The following is a 25,238-nucleotide window of genomic DNA, read 5'->3' on the forward strand; positions in this document are numbered from 1 at the left end:
AAAAATCATAGGTATATTGCACAAGAATTCAGTGTAATTTTTTTCTGGGATATATTCAAGCCATGTCAAATGCTTCTTTCTGGAAATTATACCTATTCTGTAAAACCAGAATTTCTTAGAATCACAGAATATCCCAAGTTAGAAGGGATCCAACAAGGACCACCATGTACCATGTCCAATTTGGGTGGATGCATTTTCAGAACAGCTTGATTAACAGATATCTATACAACCAATGTTATATAACCTTTTGTTTGTGAGGACATGTTCAAACTTCAGGACTAAATTCAGCAAGACCTGGAAACCTCCACCTACATGTTTCTGTCAAGTCAGGGTTGATGTGTCCAAGGCTACTAAGACTGGAGTTCAATGCAAACACCAGTTGACAGCACCAGCTACGTATGAATAAATAGTCTAAGATTCTCATATTATGAACTGATTTAAGATATCCTGATTGATAGGTATCATATAAATCAATGTTACATGCCATACAGATCTTTTCCCTGCATTCAATTGAAATACTTTTTTCTGCTTTGAATTGTATTATCTTGCTATTTTTAGAGAAACATTATATAATGTACTTTAACTGCTGTCAAAAGCTTACAAAATTTATCCTCCCAAACGATACAAATGCAGCGTTTTACTACAACCATCTCATTCATTTTCTGAATTATTTTTAAATGCTTGCTTACATGCAGAAGCAAACAAAAAGAACTGAAAGCTCCACCTTCAACTACCCAATGTTTTTTGTTTTTTTCTGTTTCCATCAAGGAATCAAAATCAGGCGTTTCAACATTTCCTGTGCAGAGTTTTACACGGTAACAACTCTATAATTCAAATAAATACAGAAAACCCAGAGAAAAAAAACCAATGTATTAGTTTGAAATGTATATAAGGCCATTCAGTATCGTTTGTGTATCCCCCCATCATAGAAGGGAATTATCATACAAAAGTCAAAGTACCTGGAAAAATGTCGATTTGTAGGGCAGCATTTTTTAAAACTAGTTTTAAACAGAACATCTATTTTTTCTTTTTAAGCCACTGAACAGAAGCTAAGTAACTAGTAGCTTTCCAAGGAACAGTTACCACATGGGAAAAAAGAGTAGGGTCAGGAAAATCTGTCTAACTTCTGTGTTTTTCAAACTGTGTTGTTTAACCTACTTTCTTCCCTCCCCTCAGCCTGGTATTCTTTTGTTTACTGAAATGTCTCATCATATTTATTACCCACATACAGAGGCTAGAGGGCAGGTCAATTTAAAGGACTAAGCAGTTTAGTATTGCTCTGCAGATGAAAATAATGCTGATGGTAAAAGCAGCAAATCCATAGATCTCATGCTTCAGCATAAAGTGTGTGAGCTATAAGAACACAAAAGTAAGATGAGAAAGGCAAACATACGCATCACATGCACACACAATGCAGCACAATCTCCCCACAGATCCAGGCTACAGATGCCTCTGGTGTGCCCAGAGTCAGAAAAAACTATGTAAAGCTGACACACTGCCTTGATCCAGGGTCACAAGCATAAAACCTGACAATATTGGAATATCGTCTGCAAGGAGTTGAATTCCTCATCCTCCTTCCCTATGCACGGGATGAGGGGCTACACAGCTGGTGCCAGAGATCACACAACATGAGACACAGCCCATGGATTCTCAACCTGTAGAAATCCGTATAATCAAAGCCTTGAAATGATAAATGCTGTAATTCACTGAGGAGTTAGCTCAAAGTGCTCCTTTGCAACAAAATTTTGAAGACTCCCTCCAAAACCATTGGGATTTGAACCAGATGACATGCAGCGGCCCTTTCAACCTAAATTACTGAGCCTCAGCATATCCTTGAAGTGCAACATCTTCACCCAAATAAATGTCTCATGAAATAACATGCTAGAAGTCAGAGTGCTCAAAATTCAATCAAGAGTTTTGAGAACACTTAACTATCTCAAGTTTTAATGTTATTGATAACTTCAGAAATGGAGTATCTACTACTCTTACAAAGTTATAGAAAAAGACAGATGATAAATAAAGGACTACAGCTACTCTCTTCTTTCACAGAAGTTGCAGTCAATATTTAATCATTCGTAACCTTCTCCTACTGACAGTGCACTTTGCTGCCTCCAAAGGTCACAAGTATTTTGAATATGACCAATTGCTCCAAAGACAACATAATAAATACCAACCATTCTTCATCATTTTTGTGATTAAATACTTTGCTCAGTTACCATTAGCTGAAGGGATTAAAGAAAGCTCAAAACTTGGAAAGTTAACTTACATAGTTAACAGTATTTCAAAATTCCTATTGGCTCATTTCAGGGCACATGAAGTAGACAACTATAATGACTGTTTGAACACATTACTGTGTCAATACTCAAGTCATTCCCCTCGAACAGAAGCAGCAGCCATCCAATGTCTTTCCATCTCAAAAAACACTCAGTTTTGTTACCGCATACAGCATGTGACAAGTTCTAAAAGTATGAAATATTACAGGTTTTTCTTCCTCAAACTTCTGTGCTCAGTGAAAGATGAACATCCTGGCACTAGTTTGTATTCCTACCCTTACAAACAATCCCTCAATATACACAAGCCTTTTACTTCTTTTGCCACAAACAAAGGTGTACAAATCCATAACCCCAGTCTGGGCATTTTTCTTTAACTGAGTTGAAAGCATCTCCTTTATGCCTTCCTTTCTCTTTCACCTCTCATTCCTTTTTGTGTCAAGGCTACAGCCCCCCGAGGACAGCAGTTGGCAATTCTTTCACTGTCAGACGAGGCTCTGCACAACAGTGCTCACTGTTCAGCCTGCAGATCCAGCCAGGTTTGGCACAAGCAGCTCTTCCCTTTGGGAACGTGTGACCAACTGTGTATATATAGACATTTCTGTGTCCCACATAATCTAGACCTATTAAGGTAATGGACGTTTTTAGAATCTCCTTGATTCAGTACATAAGTCCTAAACATACTTCCATGTAACTCTTTTACCTTTAAGGGTTTGTGATGAGCTTGTCACCTCGGTAACATTCCCACTGATGAACTCGATGCTTCTTTATCCACATAAAAGACGATGTTGCTGGCAGTTACAATAGCATGTAAAGATGCTAAAACCAGGCTTTTACATCAAGGTGCCAATGTTTAGCGTAAGACTTTAGAAAAACGCTGTGTTGAAACAAATACCTGAAGTCTAACCTCAAAGACACCAAGTGTGGTCCCCATGCCTAGCCAAAACTGGAAGCATCCCTCTCCATTTAGCCTTCTCTTCCTGTTTCCCCACACTGTGACCTGCCCAGGACACTTGTTTATCCAACTGAACCTGACAAAGTGCACACCCAATGCCAGGGACAGGCTCACTGTTCTGTCACATTGTATCAGTGCAAAACAGTGAGAAACTTGCATGGCCCAATTATGCTTCATTAAACTAAGCCCATATTCTCTGTGTCAAGAAGAACAATATCGAACCATCTTAGCCTTGTGTTTCCCAAAAGATAAAAAAAGTGCTTGCTTAAGCAGAAGTTTTATTGTGGAAATCTGTGCAGAGAGGTGCTACAGGTGTTAGTCAACTGTCAAGTAAATGCTAAGTAGTGCTTCGCCCTGGTTTCCTGAGTAATAAACATAACAGTCTTTAGACAATTTAGACAAACCTTTAAAAAAAATTGTTGCTACATAGTTGATAGGGCAAAGAAAATATGCCCCTTTACATGCTACTTTAGGGGTTTGCTCTGAGTCACGAGAAGGAGCGCATCACCTCTTTGCAGCACAGGTAAGCAAATTCCAGCAGGTACGTGCAGTTAACAGGTCTGCTCTTATACAGGCAATATAAGAAGTCAATTTTATATTTAATAGAATTGTATTGGAGAAGCTCTAACTGCATACCAGAATTCTTTCCTTACTCTACACAGCAAAGATTAAGAGATTTTTGGATTAGACCATGTCCAACCCTTTAGCTTTTTTAGCACACTGTCATCGTGGCTGCGTGACCATCTCCTGCATCTGGTCTTTTACAGCTCTAGGAAGATGGAAATGATACCTATCTCCAGAAGTTAGACTCCAGGAACTTCTGCTTGCTGCTTTATTGCTCATCCGCTCCGAGTGTTAAAGCACAGCAATATTAGTACAAGACCAAAACCAGCTGTAAGCAGAGCAAAGACAAGGGAGCAGAGCACGTTAGCTAAACACGGAATCACCACAAGGATGTGAGAACATGCTCAGGCTGCATTCATGCATTCTGTTGTGACTGAACAAACCAACATCTCAAGTACCTGCTACAAATGCCTAGCTATGCTCCACCTTCAAATGTGCCAACTAAATGCTGAGGTTATCACGCCCTAACCAATTTAAAATCAAGCCAGTTAGCTCAAGCACAGGCTTAGCAGGGAAGGAAGCTTATGGAATATATGGCACTCACACCCATTAGCTCATCTCCCAGTGTACGTAGAACTGGAAAGACAGACATAGGCTAATTTGACAGAAGGATGAAGAGGGCTAAAGCCTCTTCTGCGAGCTTTAACAAGTCAGGGCAGTCCTGCTGCCTCTGCAGCTGCACAGATGCCCCACTGCCAGGGCAGGCTGGTGCCCTGGGCTGCGACGCAGAGCACCGTCCCTGGCAGGCAGTGCTCTGCAGAGCACTCCTAGCACTTGACAGCATGGCCACGGAGCCTCAGGGAAGTCCAGAGTTAGAAGAGGAAGCCATCCAAGTCTGAAATATTAAGCTGTGATTGAAGAAGCTGGACAGAGGGGGATGAAGGGAAGCAATAGCGAAGCCAGGGAGAATAGAGGAAAAACTGGTAGAAATTAAGATGGCAGAAAATACAGGCAATACAGGCAAGCCGCATCTTTTATGTGACATCTGTCAGAGCAATTCACTGCCAACATCTTAGCTAAAAAAAAAAATAATCTAATGCTCCATTCGTTATTTGGTCAACTGAAAGAAAAACAATTGTCATTTCAGTAAATACCAAAACCAGATCACTTGCAAAGACAATGATGAAGCTGATTCAGAAGGAAAAAAGTATTCCTTCCTAGAAAAAACATCAACGTAAAAAAGGTTTTAGAAATATGTATTGTAACTGAAGTATTTAAACCTGTTCACTTGATAACACTGCTTAAAGTAGGTTGAGTATTTGCCAAAATACCTTGCATTAGGACCTGTAGACCTAAAACATGAAGATTTGTTAGGAGAAGGGGAAGCAGAAAATCACAATGGGGAAGAGGGAAGAATGGGACTATTATCAGTCTCTGCCAGTCCTTAAGTCTCAAACACACACCAGAAATGTGCACTCAAATAATGATCTTCTTCACATACCTCAGACTGTCTCAGAAGTTCACAGATTACAAAATTGGCAATGGTCTTTCTAATTATAACCAAAAATATAGCTACGAGCAAAGATAAGGAATATCTAATTAACTTCCTGAGGGCTGTCACAAGCTGTTAAAAAGACACCTAACCTTTTAAAAACAATCACATTGATGGGAGCTATTCTTTGTCCTTAGTCCTCACTCCAGAGCTGAGCTTTCTCAGCCCACAAATCCATTACCCCGACAACTCTCCATGCTTTATCTTTAATATACTGTTGTATTTCAGTAGATGTCAGCTGATGGCCTGAGAGCTTTGTATGACTTTGTAACATATATACGTCACCTAAAGACAGAGGTCAAAGTCTACATACACAAAAGCAGAAATATCCCACGGCAAGGGTGTTTGTTTTTAGAAATTACATAAAACTTGTTTTTTCTGCACCATCCTGATTTCCTTAGTATTTTGAATTGTAAGAAGTTAGCTAAACAAAGAAAGAGGTGAAACATGAAAAAAAATGCTAAAACAAGGGAACAAATGAAGAACAAAGGCAGCAAGCATGCTGAAAGGAAGCACAGAAAACATGAGACCTGTTTTTAGGAGCACAGAGGTATGGATATACCATATTACATTATAACTCATTTCTTTATGAAGGAAGGACATAGTCACCTCAGTGATAATAAAGCCCAAGGAAACCTCTCCCTACACCAAAGAAAGTGAATGTAAGATGTAAAAGCATTTAATAAATTGGAATCAAACCAGCAGAGGTTGTCCTCCATTTTGGAGCAAAACCTACGTAAAAAGATATTCAGAATGTTCCATTAGCATCTCACTGATTTACTGGTGCCCAATACATTTAGTTACCTCAAACTCTGCAAAAGAAGATTTGATAAAAAATTGTGCCATTTCTATTGTGGTAGTAACTCGTAGGGTCTAACTAAACTAAACCAAGCCTGCGAAGGCACACAGTACTCTGAAGCACTTTCAATTCAAAAGGAAGCAAGCCTTATACAATTAAGCTTTGTCACTTCTTGTTTTACTTAAGTTTCCAGTTTTCAACAGATGCAGCATTCTAAAGTAACTATTTAGTAACAAACATGATCTTAAATACATTAAGATTACAGCAAATACACAAAGATTAAGCAAAGATTAAGATTACAGCAAATACACAATTATAAAAATACAAAAAGTAGAGGTCTTGTCATGCAATACTTGGATGCTATATGCTGGCTGCAGTTCCAAATGACTTTCAGCTGTTGTCAGTATTAAAGCAATTTTAAGATGAGCATGCTAAGTATTAAAGGTAACCAAACCCAACACTGATGCTTGCTTCTCCTTCCCCAGCATCCTTTAAACTACAAATAGTCAATATCACATTCCCCTCTGTTACTAATGTTCCCAAATCAGCCATCTGACCTTTCAAATAAGAAAGGCAAAGCAATCAGGGTAAGGGGAAAAACAAGAACTGTGCTACTGAGTACTTCAGACTGATCAAAATTATTCGGAGAACATAGTGATTTCCTTACTAAAATAAATATACTAACTAGGCAGTAAGCATCCCTGCATGAGAAAAACAGCCTTCAGCTAAAAATCAAAGCACTGCAAGTGCCTTTATGCTATAGAAAGTTCTTTAGCGCTGTGGCTATTTGTTTTTATTTAACTTCATAGACAAAGTCAAACTTGTCCTGTGTTCATCAGCAAGAACTGTTTGTTTGTTTGTTTTTTAACAGCTATCAATAAGTATGGCAAGGTCTTCTGATCACAACATTCAGTAGAAGGACAACTTTTGAAGGTATTTGCTTCTTCAACACCACAAGACCAACACAGAAAAATGCTGGAAAGAGAACTGAAATTGTGATTTTGTTTCTGTTTCTTTGAAGTCTGCTAGTGTGCTTTCAAAAGTTATCTTTAAAATATGAAAAAGCAATTTTTTTTTGTTGTTCTGAAAGTGTGAGAAAGCTATAGAATTGGCAAAGGTATAATCAAATTAACATGGAAAAAAAAACATATGCCTGGATATGAACGAGAAGAAAACCAAATCTCAAGTGACAGCTGGCTACAGCCAACATTAAGAAAACAAATATCCAAGTATCAGGGAATAGATTAAACATCCAGTAATATTCAGTTGCTCGGGATAGGACGTCTTCCTTAGATATACATTTTTATAGTACCTCATTATAATGACCCACCTCTGTATGTCTTGAATGAAGAGCATTGTATTCTTTCTTGAGTTCTGCTTCCCTCTCTTCCAGTCTGCTAACTAGAAGAAAAAAATTGAAAAATGAATTAAAATTATATTCATAAACCTAAAAAAAACTTCTGATTTGTCCAGGATTAGGCAACCAGATCAGAGACAAGAATATTGTTAGCAATGAACAGCAAAGAGCAGAATAGAAAGTACATCAGTTCCTCCTTACCCTCTCATCACTTGAGCTTCCTGAACACACCAACAGGAGCACAATGTTACAAACTGCAGTCCCCATAAGAAAGGCAAAGCACTCTTTTCCCTAGCTGATGCTAGTTCAATGACAGGGGATTTTTATGTTCAAGAACAGCTTGTATCAATCCAGATCTTTTCTGCACATGAACATGCAAAACCCAAGAGGCAGAAGCCACAACATATAGCTACACTCAATCTAGGATGAGAGTTGCAAGCTCCAGTAAAAGTTCTACCTTGCGTTCCTAAAATATGAACGCACATCTCCAGAGGTGTTTAACTGGTAGAAATATAAACAAGGTATTTTGAAATAGCTTCAAGTCATGTGTTGTGGTACAGAAATTAAGGCTTTTATGCTAGCATTCACTCATGTTCCACTGAGGTAATAATAATACAATAATAAATTCAGTGAAAGAAAATATTTGAATACTTGTGTAGGCATTCCAAGATATTAAAGATATGTCTAGCAGATTAAAGTAACATTTCAGAAACTACGTTAATATTAAGAGGAGACGAGCTGGAACAAACTGATTTTTTTCCCCCCTTCAGGAAAAAACTGAAAGAACTTTTTTCCCCATTAAAACAGAAAACACTTTTTGCTGCCAGTCTTAAATGGGAATGACATCTTTTTCTGTGGGTATTTTGTCACATGGTATTTATGTGATATAAGGATGAGTCTCAAATTCTGTAACTGCAGTTCCCTTATTCCACTTGCCATGAAGTAGCTTCCCATACTCCATTTGTTTAAATACCCCTGGGAAACTTAGAATTTATAGTTACTCACCTCCAGAGACTCATTGCCAAACACATTATCTGAAGATGAATGCTAGCATTTTCTTTGGTATTTGCACATTTTGCCATTGCTGACTGGGTATTCTGAAAGTCAGTTCTCATCTCTTTTTGGCTCCATACATCTATACTTTGGCACAGTGCTTTATTGCAAGTAGGTTCCAATCAAAAAACCTTTGCCAGAGTTAAATGCTGGAACCAAAATACACAATTGTCTGTTCACCCAAATCTGTATAAACACTCTGAGCTCCTAATCTAATCTTGCTCTTGTAAGAACAAGAAGTTCCCTGACACAACCTTTTGCACTCTACCTATAAATACCTCACCAAAAATATCAAATCAAACTTTATTTACACTAATGCAAGATTGAATGCTTCCAATTCTGCACCATTTTCAGACTGAACAAAAGCTCTTCGGGTCAAATAACAGGAAGCGATGTAAAAGTGTTTCCACCCCACCATATATTTTACAGCACAATACACACGCCAATGCACAGTTTTGACAGGCAATGCAGGACACAAAAGTGGTATCTAGTGAATGGAAGAATTTAGTTTATTATTTTTAGACAGACATTTTAAACCTCCTCATACAGTTAAAAGGATGCCTATGCTAAGCACCTACAGAAACAAGTGTCAAAATGTGTAATTACAAAGATTGACATAAAAATTTTACCCAGTATCTTAAAATGACAGGCATTCTAGTCAGAAAAAAACTACATCTTGCACCAGACGCCCATCAGAAGCATCCCAGCAGTACCGGGGGGAAGCTGCAGGCCGGGCCGCAGCAGCTCTACCTCCCCATGGCCCCATCAGCGCCTGCAGCCCCGCTTGGCAATGCCCATCTCCGGGCGCCGCACTCGAGTCCCTGCCATCTCTCTGCCCCCCCACAGACCTGGAAGCCTTTCAGCTGTGGAAGACCTGCTTTAGGACAGGCAAACGGCCTGGAAACGATGAAAATGCAAACTGCATTGCTAATTAGCTTCATGTTTTGTGAAACCTGCTCCCTTCCCTAGAAACGGTTTCCAAGTGCCCCGGCAGAGGCCCAGGGGCCCTGCACAGCCCCGCACTGACTAACACGAGCTCCATGCAGATCCCTGCTGCTTCCTGACAGCAACCGAGGCTGCGATTCAAGGCAACCACACCAGGGTTTGGTGGAGACAATGGTGGGGTACCCCCAAACCGCTCGATACACCGGTGTCTGCGCACCGCAACCAACACCGACTCCTGGAGATAAACTTGAGCTGGAAGATTCTGGGAGAATTACTTTATGCAATGTATTTAGTGGAAGTTAAAGTGGTGCTCTAGACATGCTTCTTTCTTCACAGCTGTCCATAACCTTCCTTCATGAAGCCCACAAAAGCACTTCCCATAGTTAGTTACATAGCAAACACTTTCACAAGGGTTGCAGTTCCATAATGAAGCACACTATTTTGTCCTATCATCCAATTTTAATGAGTTCCTGAAATCAAGTCATAGAAAACAGTAGTACATAAATACAGTTACTGAATAGTCAAAGAGGAGATCTTCATAAAAATGCTTATTCGAGATCAGGTTTAATTATGCACGGAAGTCTAAAAAAATATGAGCGCCCTAGAAAGTTGCATTTCTCATTCCTAATTTTCTTCTGGAAGTCATCTCCAGTTTCTTAATGCTCACGTCACACTTCTACAGCTGGCAGTTTCAGCCACACGCAGATGTATGCTCAGTTTATGTACCTCAGATACCATAATAACAGTCCTCAAAACAAGCTTTTCCAATACCAACAGGACAATAAACACTGGAAACTGATTTGACACAGAACATGCTTCCCCAAAGAGATGATCCAAACCAAACATCAGCCAACACAGCACGCTTCCCTTTTCCACTTAAACACCATGGAAGAGATCAGATATTCCCTTGGGATCAGAGATCACCACACTCTTAAACACAGAGGATACCTGCACCTGGTGAAGAACAGCCAGAAAATTTTAGAGGAAGACCATCAGCTTCTGGCCCCCAAACCCTAGAGAAACTAATTAAGTCACTATTAAATACACCTTCCTGTCAGCAGCGAGAGGAAGTTCACAGCAATGAAACAGGAGACAGAAGAAATGCCTTCCAGTGGCACACAGAAGCACATTTAAACTGAATTGTTGTCAGCTCCGTTCTACTCCGCCACACAAAAGAGTGGAAGTCTGGAACCGCTCTGATAACATCCACCCCAAGCAGGAACAGTGCCGGCACTGCCTAACACCGCTGGGTCTGCAAAGAGCCAGCCAGCCAGGGATCCAAGCAAAGGAGTCACATTTTTGTTTAATGTAACAATATTAAAAACACCTCTGATGTTTCCTAAGATGTTGAATTCTTAATGGGTAGTCAAAGTGATGAAATCACTTTGATGATGCACATTGTCTGAATGTTTCAGGGAACAAAGTTAAAAACCCTCTAGCTGTTTAGCACAATCTATCACTGCAACACGTGTGAAGTTTCCTACGTGTTTTGCTATGCAAGAGCATAACCTGAAAGCAAAGTACCCATTGCCTCTGTCATAATGGCTTTATAAAGCCATTATATCCTTGTTACATCATGTGAGATATAATGCAAGTTTATTATAAGATACTACAGGGGCAAAATGTAATACACACTGAAAGAGTGCCACTGCTCACGGCTGCAAGTCTACATTTCAAAAATGGAAAGGTCTTAATATTAAGTCACTGTGGGCTTTGTTGACATTCTACAACAAAAAAGACTCAGCTTTAAAAGTAAGAGCACAAAATGCAAGTACTCTACTATTTTAGGCCACTGTGAAAGCATCCCACTGGCACACCACCACAAATTCATGTTCAAGGTCTGCCTGCAGCCTTCTCCAGCACTATCAATATCCTAACACATTCAATGACCTGAAGTACCAGTCTTAACTGAAGTCCTCTCAAATCAAACCAACTGAATCTAAAAAAAGGAGGTTATACATTAAACTAGACACGCCCCTGGAGTTTCTACCACTTGACAGCATTACGAAGAATTAGGCAGCACAGCTGCCTACCCTGCCTGTTCAAAAATCAGAGCTTACCTCCCAAGTCTGATGGCTTTTACCAAGTTTGGAACACCCTCCATCTGTATGTTGTCCTCTGCCTCAAACTGCTGATAAGCCTGAGGGGGAGAAAGAGAAACAGACCTGCTAGAACGCCAAATCCAACCTGTGTGGCACCTTCAAGAGGAACGGCAAGTTCCTGCTACACAAGCCAGGACGCAGATCCAGCTCACTTGATGAGCCCTTCCTGACACTGAAGCCATCTGAAAGCTCTCCTTGGACAGTTCTCATCCAGATTTGTTCTTAAAAGCAAGTCCCATACCAAAGTTAACTTACAGATCAAGTACAACCAATTCTATGAGCCAGTAGGACCTTATGATCTAGTAAGTTGCTAAAGGACAGATATCAACCATTGCCTGAAACACCAGCACTGAAGCTGCCAAGCAATTATTTAACCCAGAAGTGATACGCCCAGGAAATAATCAGCACAGAAAACAATTTTTTAAAACAAGGGGCAAATTCAATTCCTTGTCAACCAGCATCTTCAAGATCTACTTCTCAGTTCACAAAATAGGACACTAAATCAGGTAACTTAGTTGTCAAGATAATGCTCTACTGATTGCAAATATCAACACACAAAGCTGCAAGGTCTTGTCGCTGCCACCCCTGGACTGTTAAAATACTCACTGTCTCAGCCAAACCTTCAAATCACAGAAATTTATCATCAAAAGCTTGATGTAACTTCAAAAAAAGCTCCTTAAGCTTTCTGCTGCCACCATTTCATTATATTAATGCAGACAGCTGCACTGCCAGGCTCCCTCACAGAGACTGAAGTTCAAATGAACAAGGATACGTACAAGCCAACTTCTATAAAAATCAAGTCAAAAATTGGATCTATCACTAACTTCTCCCTTATTCTCTGGCCAAAATAGTGTTTCACTGAGGAAAGTTTTGAATATTTGTTTTGAAAAGTAATATATTTGCTTATACATTTGGCTACTGAAGCAAGTCACTTTTTCAAAAAAAATCCAAAGTCAACATGAATGCAGAAGACAGCAAACTCGACTCGTGTTTAAAGCCAGACAACCCAGACAACTCAGGAACGTAAGATTTTAAAAAAAAAAGCTTTTAAGGCTTATTTTCTCCATTGCTGCAACATTTACAACAATAGAATTATAATGAAATTCATCACCCAAACCACTGGCATGCCACTCAATTTATAAAATAGATTTACACAAGCAGTTAATTACACGTCAGCAGATTTCAACCTACTCTGACCACTTTTGCTCAGGTATATTAATAGATTAGTTCAAAGCAGACCAATCACTGCTCTTATTTTCTACTCCATTTTGGTTTAGCCTCCAGTCTTGTAGCGTGACTTAGTGCAAACTCCCGAGCTAACTGTACCCTCTGCTCCATCTAGTGGACTACTGATAACCACAACACCAAAACACCAGGTATTGCTATTGCTTCTCAACATAAAGCAGCCCACAGATGCCCATAAAAATTAAGCACTGGAAAATTATTTTAAGAAGGTTAAAAGGAACCATAACTGAAGGTGTAATAGCACTGTTGTTGGTCTTCACCTTTTTCACAGCATAAAGAACTAACAGAGGCGAAATGCACTGCTGGGGGTATAGATGGTAATTCCACACTCGCATTCAAGCGGAAAGGTACCAGATACCTTCAGGTCTGAATTCCCCACAGCAGGAGCTGGTTTGTTTCCTACGTAACAGCAGTGCCTTGTCACAGATGCTCTGGCTGGAGCGGCAGAGCTGGGAAATAAATGTCCCCTCGGTGCAAGAGCAGCCGGAGGGACCCGCATGCCCAAGGAGCTCCTGAAACACCACCAGGCTTGTCACCTCTTCAAGTGACTGAGAAAGGCTTTAGTCAAAAACAAGCGCTCGTTTCTGGCACACTTTGATGCTCACACTCCTCCTCACAGAAGGGTTCTTCAAGTTTAGTAAACGATACCCACGGCACAGTGTAGAAGGAGGGGGAGTATCCGTGCCTTGTCAACAAGCCAACATAGATGAGCAACACTAAGGAGAACCCAGCAAATTAAGGTCCAAATTCATTAATCATGAAATACAGAACTTGATTTGTTCTGTTCCTTTTCTGTTGGAAAAGAGCCTGCTTTCAGTCCTTGAGAAATACATGGGAATAGAGACCTCCCCTGAACAAGCCTTAGCTTCTCATCCCAGCTTCGATGACCTACCAAAAAGCTTTCTTGAATTCCTTAGAAAAACCACTCCAATTGAGCTGTACCTAGAAATAGCATTACCAACAGCTGTATTTCATACCAGTTACTGATATTATCACGTGTGCAGATACTCAAGTCACGAGTGACGTCTCAAACCAATGTTAAGTTTCACAGGTGAAAGTTCATATTAAAGTTCCATTGTTAACTACACACGTCTACATTCAAGTGCTTCTGCAGTGAGGTGTCGGCAGATCTCTAGCACTGGGTGCCTTCAGATTATACATCAAGATGTCCATCTTGGTGTACACTATAATAATGCTGGTATCTGGCAAGCTCAGATGAAAATGAATACCAAACATCTGCAGAAGATTCACAACAGTAACCAGTCCTGTGTTCTCTTGAAATCAGTAAAAGCAATAGCTCTGTTTAGCATAGGAGGAAAACAAATCTGCATGTTTACATCAGCTGCCAAAACATTTGCCTCATATCCCAAATAAAACCTACAGCAAGCGGTATCAATTGCTGCATTATGTCACCTGATGTGGGAAACAGACAACCCAACAGTTGTGGCACAATGTCCACAGCTCTGAAGACAGAGGTTTAATTATATATTTAGTTTTTTTCAAATGAAATCTAACAAGCATACTTAGGAAGTTTATGTTTGATAAACTTATGAGGTATGGAAACATATCTGTGCTTCAGTTGTCCTGTCAAATGTGGCATGATACCTTGGTTATATTTAAGCACTAGGCAGATCCAGAAAAGAAACCAAATCTCTCAATTCCCAGAGCCTACCATCACTATCAGAAAGCACTTGATCCATCCAGATGCCTTTTTTCCCCCCAATTTCTCTTGCAACTAAACCCAACTATCCTTGTTAATAAGTTACCCTGAAAGCAATTCCTCCAGAAATCACATCCCAAAGCTGTTCACTTACGCAATAAGCCACAAGATATACTAGTTGTCTTTTACAAAACAAACAAACCAAGCCACCTGACATTCCCAGAGAGTGATGCAAGGAGGGAAAAGAGTAAACTTCTCTAGCTCCCACAGAATTCGCTGGGGCACCGAGTGAGCACTGCAAGGCTCACACCCCCGTTTAGTAACCAGACCGAGCAATACCCACAGCAACATGGCATGTGCCGTTGTGGAGCTCGGATGGACAAGCAAGGTATGCATTTGTGCTACAAGTTTTTAAACAGCACTGTGAGCCTGATTTTCCAAATTCAAGGTTGAAATTTGAAACCTCTTAACGCTGCAAGCTAGTGGCATTGCTACAATCAAGACTTAAAATAACGTGAAACTGTTAGGCAGTTATCTAAAGCTCTTGATAAAGATGTTCAGGGTTATCAAAGACTAGTGCCAGCCCCAGACACTTGTCTGAAGTGTGAGGGATGGGAAGGGGAAGAGAAGAATTGAAGTGTTAAAGCTTCTAATTTGAAAGAAGAAACACCAGCACGTCCATGCCGGGCCCACCCCTGCAATGTTCACAGGTGCCCTCTGCTGTCGAGAAAAAAATCCAGAAGTCTACTCGAGCAATAAAGCCAAAGACATCTTCTCAGAGTAAAATTTTTCTTAATACTGACAGCAAGAGCTTCTGAAACTGCCTGTACTGACATCGTCCCAAGACGAGTATCATGAAGATAAATCCTGGAGATGTAATTTACTTTAACTTCCACACGCCACAGGGACAGACTTCCCTGTGCTGCCTGCACAGGTAACAATGACAGCTGAGGCCACCAACGCAAGGCTGGAGAGGAGCAGACAACGCAAAATCATGGAGAAAAGCAGCAGTGCAAAATGAGACGAGTAGATGGATGACAGGCCAAAGGGCCACGCCACAGCAGCACATTCCTGCACTCAAATAGAAAGCACAAATCCTTACCCCTTTGCTCTACTTTAAGCAGTCGTAAAGTTTACCAAAATATCCCAGGATGCAACTTGCCACTCCAATTTTCCGGCAGCGGACTTGACTTCGACAACCACCACAACCCACCAAAAACAAGGATCAAGTGCTTTATATTGTGCAAGCGATAACTAGACATGCATCTGCCCCTGCCACTCAGGCTTTCATCATCTACAGCAGCTCAGAACCCTCTCAGCAGTGCCACCAGGCCAAGCTGTCCCCCTCTGCCCCTTCCCCGTTCCTCCGACAAATCCGTTTTGTCATGGTAGGTCACTGGTCCAGGCTGCAGCTGACAGCAAATGTTTAAATTGGTAACATGGTGGGTGGGAAGTGAACCACAATAACGTAGAAACTAGTTGACAGAAACTAAGCTTCCTTTTCCACTTCTGTCATTTCAAATGGCAGACTTACTCCAGCCCAGCTGGTTGAATATGTGGCTATGAATGTAATCCCACGTGATACTTAAGTTGAAAGAAAGATTTTTATTTTTTTTTTTAGTGTGAAGATCACTAAGACTAAGTGTTTTCAAAGCAGTTCATTTTATTTGTAAAGCATTTCAACTGCTGTGAGGAGCAACATTTAAACTCTTTAGCAGAAGGGAGTATCATTTATCCTGCTCAAGGTTTGGATACCATCTAGCAGATGAAATTACCTTCAAAGATGTAGTCCCATGTCTTACTTGGGTTTTATTCTAAAAAAAAAAATCAGTCAATTATTAAAATGCCAATAAGCTCTATTGTGAGATTTTACCGACTTGAACTTCAGTGTTATCTGTAACTTAAGTAAAAGCCTAGATTCTGAGTCAAAATCTTATTGACTTACGTTACTGACAAAAAAAAATACTTATTTTGAGTCAAAACAAACCCATGACTCATTCTTGCTGTCATTCTTCACCAGGAGGCACAAAGTAAGTCACCCAACATCTGAACTCCTGTATCTGTATTGTATTTTGACAGCAAGAATTAAAATATACAAGGCCTAAACCCCTGGGTCTGCATTTAGTTCACAAGACTGACATTTCCATCTTTGACCCAACTCACACCACTGTTCTCAGATGAAAACAAAACACAGACCTCCCACATACTTTTAGGCAGTTCAACAGCAGCCAAACACCAGTGCAGCCACTTGGTGAATCTCTGTGATGTAACATGCACAGAAGTGCTTAAACATAAACCCTAGGTTTGTGCCTGTGGCAAAACTGCATGGCGTCTCACAAAGATGTTTGCCACGCACAAGAGTGCTTTGATTCTGAGACCGGAAAGTGGATTCCTAAGAAAATGGGATGTAAAAAATGGTTAATCTAGTATCTATCACATTCCACTGATAGTAAGTAATCTAGTATCCATCACATTCCACTGATAGTAAGTACAAAGTAATACATGAAGTATTTTCCGATAAACTGATGTTGCTATCTCAGCCTCTGTACTCTGACCCAGAAGAGCCAAGCCAGGTTTCACTTGCTTACTCGCCCTGTGCCAGGCATTGGCACGTCCCATTACCGGTGATAACAGCACCACTGTTTGGAATGTTGGTGTGGTAACAGCTGGCAATACCACAGACCGATTTAAGTGCACAGACAGTACCAGATGTAGAGAAAAAGAAATATAACTAGATGGTTCATATCTGCATCCAGTGAATTCAAGTGACATACTTCTATTTTTGGTGACACAGGACATACAAATTGCCTTGTCTATGGAATAGAAAAGATAATACAGCAAAGTTAGACTTCAAGAATCTGTATACCTGCATGGTTTTCATACCCTAGAAATTCAGATCACTGAAAAATCAGTTCAGTTGCATAATATTCATTAGGTGTTCACAACTGTGTTTACGTCTCCTTTGATCTTACTCTGCATCAGCAGCATTTCAAATATTTGTAACACTTCCATGTTGTCCTAGACAAGCTACCAACCCACATCATAAGCCAAACCCAGTGTTCCGTACAGCTCTGTTGTTTCTCAAAAGTTAGGTATCTACCCTTACTCATAACACTGAAAACCAAACTTCACAGAAGATTATTATAACTTAGGATGAAAAAAGAAAGCTCTAACTTCTTGCATTACAGGCATGGAAGGTGGCTGACAAGAAACAAAGGAGGAAAGAGCAGTGGAAAAGAGCTATTTGACAACTGGCAGCTCGCTTTTAGAAGCTGATCTTATCCCAGCCTGATCAGGCTTGATAACACTGTCACTGCATTTGTGGATGGGTCAGCAATAAACGCTGTATATTAACAGCCAGGCATACTAGTCTTAGGTGAACAGAAATCAGCTCAGAAGCACCTGTCATCAGTTTGACAAAAACACTAATTCACGGTAATTGACATTTCTATACTGTGCCCAAAAATGTTAAATGAAAACACAAAAAAATCAGAACCTTCACTGAACCCTTAGACTCAAAGCAAAAAAAAAAAAAAAAAAAGAATCCATGATTAGCAACATAGCTTTCATTTTCACTTTCAGACTGGGAGTGGGGGAGATGAAATGAGAGAATATTTTTTGTGGTTTTGAGGGGTTTTTTTGTTATTATTTCTTTACCCTTTCCTCAACTACAAGTAGAAAAACTCATGATGAAGTTTTGATCAACCACTGAATCCACCTGGATAAGAAGAAGCAGTCCAGCAAAAAGCTACATTATATTCGTTTTTATAACTTTCCATATTTCAAACAAACTAAACATTGCTGTGTTTTTCCAAAATTTACAAAAATCTTGGTGAATTGCACAGAACATCTCAAAGTAGAAGTACACTTCCTCAACTCATTTTCTGTAAATACTAAATGTCTTAAAAATAATTCTGCAAAGTTTTACAAACGCTAATTAGAATCAGAAGCAGAGGTATTCCTATCCCAGTAACACTTCTAAACCTAAAGACTACATTTATTTTTAGCACAGACAACAGTTTAATAAGACGCAAATTTATTTGTGGGGAAGAAAGTTAGCTTATTCTCTTGTTACCGATTGCAAAATAAGTTCTAAAAGCTCCTGAAAAAGTTGCTAAAGAAGAAGCTAGCACGATTTAAAAGGAAAACAAACAACAAATAAGATGCCAGAAGAATCACATTATAAATCATATGCATGCATCTAATTTTTTTTGCCTTAATTGTAAGGAGAACAAACTTGCACAGGAGTTAAAAGTTATTAAAATGCACACATCAGTACAGATACTCGGCATGTGTGTTAACATTTTACAGAACAAAATTCTAACACACTATTATCACATTAATCACGGTGCAATATGTTTTTTACTTACTTTGATCAGCATAGTTTTTTGCTTTTAGTTCAAGCTGTCGAGTTTGTGATTCTAATGCTTCCACTCTGGTCTGCAAGTCCTTTTTCTCTTGTTCTTGAGAATCTTCAAACTCAATGAATTTCTAGACAGGAAAATATAGTAAAATTAGATTTAAGTTCAAAAAAATTTAAAAGACATAAGCAAAGTTCTTTCACCAAGTAGAAGCAACAGATGCACAGTCATTACTAGATTTGTTTTTAAGTAGAATGACTTTCACTTCAAGCAGCATGTAGGAGACAATACAGAGATCTTCACGGCAAAGAAGGGCACAACTGGGTTCCCAAAATAACACAACTACAGCCCACATTCAAACATGAAGGACACTAATGACATTCCAGTCTTGTGTCCGCTGGTCATGTATCCCATCTATCTAGCACACTTTCCATAATCACCATCAACTAAGTACCAACTTCTTCAGAGAATGCCGCTCAGGACTAACACGAACACAAATTATTTCATTCTATCCCAGCTTCACACACTGCCTGCCAACCTCTCATGGGAATACAGAAGGTCTCGTTATCCTTCGATTTGACTTAACATCTATGAAATACACCTTCACCAGGAAGCCATGAAAACACAGCCACTGCAGTACACACCTCCCAAGTGCCAGCCAAAAATAACACGTTTTTTTCCATCCCCACCCAATTGCTTCTAGTGTCCAACGAGTTATAAAATGTTCAAGTCTTTATCAAATGCTTAATAACCATCTCCTCCAATCTGTCAACCGCTTAGCCAACCACTTACAGACACTGCAATAGTGCTGGTCACACCACCTTCTGCTACTGTGGTTTACTAAAGTGTGTCACTCGACATTCTGGAGTTCACTAACAAATATCAGCATTTATATTCTGTAATGTACAAGTTACCAATTCATCACTATGGAAGTTTTAAAAGCTTTTTTCCCCCTATTTATCTTAACCAAAACCTGAAGAAATTGAGCATGTCCTGGCAGCACAAAGACTACCTCGAACAGCCAAAGATGGATTAGGCCACACAGAGCTCCATTCAGTGCTGCGAAAAGGCCAAGGCCATGAAGAGAAGCTACAAAGACAGCTAATGACACAAAGAGAAGTGTACCAGAGGTCTTCGCAGAGAAAAACAGCCCAGGCAGCAATGGGGTTCAGCAAGAAAGCTGCAGCTGGATACCACAGGGAAGCAGAGAGAAGGAGCCCAGATACTAGGGAGGAGGCACCAAGTTAAAAACAGATTATTAATTTCACCTTGTCAGCAGGATTAATCGAAAGAGGACAGACAGCCCACTTCCCTCCTTTCCTTCAGTCCTCCCAATGAAGTGGGAAAATCATCCACTTGATGGGACTGAGCAGAAGGAGGTGTCTAATGGGAAGGATTCCCTTGGAGCAGTCACAAGGTTACCACCTATGTGACTATGTGGGGATCAGTTTAACTGGTAACCTTTAACAACCCTCAGAAGGAAAAGCAAAGTGCACAAGCAGAATAAAAGGCACGTGAGCCCATTACAAATCAGCTTTTCAAATAGTAATGCTACAGGTCATTTGAATATAACCATGTCCTGTGTGTTTCTAGGAGAATTTAGTGGAAAAAATAATTCAGATGCTCACACACCAACTTTTAATAAGCTGGTAAATTTTAACAAACATACGGATTATAGCTTCTTACCCTATGGAAGGGCTTCAGCTTAGCAGGGTCATCAGAAGAGATTTTTATTAAAAATTACTTCAAATGTACAAACGCATCAAAAACTATGTAGTAGATCAAGAGCTCCTTTCAGACAAACTCTACATGGCTATCACAGGACTCCGAATGGTGTTCATATGACTGTGCCTGCAGCAAAAGTCATGAAACAATCGAGGAGCAGCTGACACTAACCTAGGTAGGACTGCTTTGGGTTCTGCAATTTAAAGACGAGTTCTTCCCCCACTTCCAAAAGACAGATGTGAAAGTCTTTGCACATCATGCCCTCCAAAAAAAGTTTAGGATTATTAATTTGACAGCGTATTACCAAAAATCTCAAACTTGTAACTTGCTCAATCTCTCCTTTGCAGCAGATGATATAATAGTTTTGCCCCTTTTATATTGAAAATTCAAGTCAAGTCTGGCTTATTCATTCTTAACAGACTTCCTTTTTAAGAAGGGCTTCAAAGTTGGACACAAATTTGGCACCAGGGCTAAATACCACCATGGTCTGGTACACAAAACATGGGAAAACATGAAAGAAGAATTATGAAACAGAACTGTAACATCTTCGTTTGGGAAATCATCAGAGAACCAACTAAAGTCAGATGTGTTTCATAATTTGCAAAAGGCCAGTGACAATTATACTTTTGACTAAGCAGCCGTTCAAAGCCATCAATGCCACTGTTACTCACAAAACTGTGGACAGAGTCCTTCATTATTTCATATTTCCTCTCATGTTCTTCAATTGCACGCAACAGAAGTGGTTTTGCATTAAAGTTAAATGATTTGTTAGTTTTTCACTCATTTACCTTCACTTTGTTAGAGCAAGGATTTAAGTTAGATATCTTCAAAAAACTTTTTGATTCAAGATGGATCTTTTTTTCCCTCTGCTGAGAACTGTACCAGATCAAGCCACAGACCAAGTCCTTGAGGCCGAGTGTGTCTGTGCTGTTTCATCTCCCCTTCCTGCGATGGGGCAGGCCCAGGCAGAGCCCCAGGAGCTGGTCACCCTGCCTTGACTAAGCCTGCATGACTAGGATGGAAAGACCAGTCAGATAAGCAGTCACTGCAGCCAAGCACACTGACAGCACACTTAAATCCTGCACGCTTTCTGCACTGCTTAAAGTGAATGCAGCAGCACACATAGGAACATACTGGCCACTCGATATATGGATTTCTCATTTCAACCTGAGCTGCTAATTACACAAAATACTCAGGCAGACAGAAAACCTAGCGTTCCTCGTCACAAGCAACTTCCTCCATAGGCCACAAAGCTGTATCTTACAAATCTAAGGAGAAGTGAGTTTGGGGGCTTTTTTTTTTTTTAAAAAAAAGAAAAAAAGAAAAAAGAACAAGCTGAAGGACACCAATGCATCTTTAAAAGAATGAGTCTGATTACAGTAGACTCTAATCTAAAGGCTCAAGCTGTCCTCAGAAGGTCATCCTGTTTCAAGGCTCTTAATCTGCAATGATCAATGCCGGTGTCTGCATCCTAACTTTGATATATAACAATGTGTAAGCACAGGATATGATGCACACTTCCTTCTGCATGTGCCTACTGCTGAAATTCAAGCCTGAGATACCTTCATAAGCTATGTTTGGTAACTCCCATTTAATCCTTCCCATTTTCTCTAGGCGGTATCAACTACGTCACTTCAGACAGACATTTGTCTGACCTGTTCTTAAAGACTTCCAATAAAAAGTATGAGTGCTTTGCAAATAAGTTTCAGAAGTCTTCACATAGATTAAAAATTGATTATATCAAATTTACAGCAATAATCATTGCAATAAACATGAACTCAGATCACAAAATAAACCAGCACAGCATATACATTTTGAACAATCCCTCAAGCACATGCCCATTTAGTGACCTGGTAATATAGTACCAGAAAAATTAAACATTTCTTCCTATGTGTGTCTTCATCTTCTGTTTCCTTATATATTAACTTGTTTTCCTGTCACATGATCCAGGTGCAGTACTAAGCACATCTGATTTGAGGGTACCACCTACTTGGCAGCCTTTATTACCCTATGACGCAGACTTGAGTAACTTTTATTGCAATGATGCCAGCTTTTCAGCCAAAGGCATGCTCTTCCTTGAGTATCCTATAGATAGGGACAGTCAAAAACCAGCTCAGCTAGACTTCGTGTAGATAATGTGGAGCTGAAAACAACTGAGTATAAAGTTGATGCTATTTTAGTAAGCTCTGGGACCTACAAGAAAAGTTAGCTATCAAGTTCGTGCTATTACTTAAACTAATCTTCATGGTGGTGAATCCTTTTTTGTGGCTGTAGAAGTAGCAGCTACATATTCAATATCAGACTTGGAAAACAGCTCAATCCCACCAATAGCAGAAAAACTGAAAGGGAAGTTAGGTTGCTTGACGCCGCTAGACAGTGACAGATTTCATCTGTTTCCAAGTCCACCTGAAACTCCTGCTAGCCATGCACACCCAAGTACAAAGTAGTATAGTGATTTTTGCTTCCTGCAGAAGTAATGGGTAAGATAGCAGAACTCCAAACTCTTCCTCCTCTCCCACTTCTGTTGCAGGGCACGCTGCCTCTCATTTACGAGGTGGGAAGATAAGTTATGCACTACTGTAAGCAGAACAGCAGACTAGCGAGTTCCTCTATTTCTCCAGCCCTACACAAAGCACACCATGTTAAAAGTCAGACAAATGACTTCATAGCAATTAACAAGATCATGACTACTATCTGAAGGACTGAGAAGCAGGTCTGGTACTTCTGAAATCTTTTATTTTAAAGCCACCATAACAGAAGCCCACAGACAACAGCTTCCAGAACATTTCCTAGCACAAGTTCAAGAATTAAAGGAGGCAAATTAGGACAGTGGTATAAAGAGATTGCTATTCAAACAGTAAGCCATTCATCTTCCTGGAGATATTACTGCAAATAAATACTTCTGCAGTGGCGAACAGAAAGTAAAAAGACGGGACATTACTTCTCCAGGGTAGTCAGAACAGACAGTATGGAACATTGAACTTTGTAGCTCACAGGTCTCCATTTTGCTATCAGAGCAAACAACCTCCAAAATGAAAGAAAATAAAAACACAAAGCCAGTAACTTGTTGTCCGAGAAAAACAGCGCTACATTCGCGTTCCCTCCTTTTGTTTCAGCGATACAGCACCCATCAGGTTACCTCAACATTCAAAAATAAGTCACAACGATCAATCAAGTCTGAATAAAACACACACCTCATGGACATACCATGCTTTATGGGACAATTTCACAAATGTACGGCAGAACTGACCCCAGCACATACCAAAAAGATGACCCTGGTGCTCACCATGGAACATACCGTCTTTGATCTAATTGCGCTTTAGAAAGCATCAATGAGCTGTCTTGCAGCACAAGTAGTAGTTTTTAAGACAGCGTAACTCTTGTCCCCTTAATTTATCATGACACAAAGAAACAGTGATCACAGTGATCACAAATATAACGTATGTGCAGCTTCTGAAGAGCCGCAATAACACAATTTATACCATATTCTATTTCATCATACTGTTATGGTTTCTGTTCAGCTGCTCAAGGCCTGCTTTTTTCAATCTGGCAAGTGCTTCCTGGGTTTCAAACTTGATTGACTTTCTCACCAACTAGTTCAGAAAAACATCTGTATCTGTCCCTTCCACTGACACTCTTAATAAATATATATATTTAAATAAAAGCCTTTTACACGCAGCTTGTGTCAGGATTAGTGATTTATGGCAACAGTCTCGCTAGACTGAAGTCCAGAAAGCACTGTAAAACAACTAAACGTCTGACAAGGACAACAAATGGTTCATGGGTACGAGAGTCTGGGGACGCTGTTGATAGCACCTTAGTTTGCAGCAAACTACTGAAGCCCTGGAGCAACTTGAAAGACAACATTTCTCGCTCACTTATAGGCATAATAAATGCCAACATCTGCACAGGGCAAACAATGTTTTCCAAATTAAGTTTTCCTCATCATGATTGCCTTTACCTTCAGTGTTGTTATTTTTCTAATCTGGAAAAAGGTAAGCACGACCACAGAGACAAGCATGGGACATGACGTCTGGAAATAGACTTATAAGATGACTTGCTCTATTACAGATAATGCTGTCAATCCAATTTCCTACAAGAGTTTGGCAGGACAATGGGCTGAAAGCAGCTATCCTGCGTAGCTGCCTTCTATTGTATTTTCCTTATAACCTAGCAGACAAAAAAATCCAGTTAACAAGTTTACAAGGAGGAAATTCTTAGGCATTTTCACTTCGTTTTTTGTAGTCACATCCAAACTCTGAGCTTGCCATTGAGCAACCCACACCACCTGTTGCCAGCTGCAGCTTTTATATACAGACTCTGCACAGCTCCAGTGCAGACAGCGCCTATTTCCATAGGTTTTGCAGCGTATCCTTTCCGTCAAACCTTGAGCCCGGAGAGCCCAGTGCTGGCCAGCTCCCACCAGGCATTAAGCACAGCGGGGAAGAGGCTGGGATCTCGGTCCCAGGCCTGTGCGAGCCGTGCGGGGCTGAGGCCTCCCAGGCTCCTCCTTAAGCAGTGAGTTCAGTTTTGGGCCCCTCACTACAAGAACATCAAGGCCCTGGAGTGTGTCCAGAGAAGGGCCTGGAACACAAGTCCTGTGAGGAGCGGCTGAGGGAACTGGGGGTGTTTAGTCTAGAGAAGAGGAGG

At 40.2% G+C, this 25,238-nt stretch overlaps 1 protein-coding gene across 8 annotated transcripts in view; it reads right to left on the reverse strand.

Moving 5' to 3' along the window:
* Window positions 1-25,238, reverse strand: part of SPAG9 (sperm associated antigen 9) — a 63,515-nt gene that overhangs the window by 37,221 nt on the left and 1,056 nt on the right. For 5 of the 8 annotated variants that reach the window (XM_040530775.1, XM_040530771.1, XM_040530770.1 and 2 more), the window contains exons 2-4: window positions 18,873-18,993; window positions 7,471-7,541; window positions 6,041-6,073 (exon numbers count right to left, since the gene is read on the reverse strand). In XM_040530775.1, the coding sequence (XP_040386709.1) occupies window positions 6,041-6,073; window positions 7,471-7,541; window positions 18,873-18,993 (225 nt within the window). The remainder of the gene's footprint in view (window positions 1-6,040; window positions 6,074-7,470; window positions 7,542-18,872; window positions 18,994-25,238) is intronic. The other 3 variants (XM_040530776.1, XM_040530774.1, XM_040530772.1) reach the window with 1 other exon arrangement.

The sequence above is a fragment of the Cygnus olor genome, chromosome 18 (genome assembly GCF_009769625.2).
Source record: "Cygnus olor isolate bCygOlo1 chromosome 18, bCygOlo1.pri.v2, whole genome shotgun sequence".
Classification (NCBI taxonomy): Eukaryota; Metazoa; Chordata; class Aves; order Anseriformes; family Anatidae; genus Cygnus; species Cygnus olor.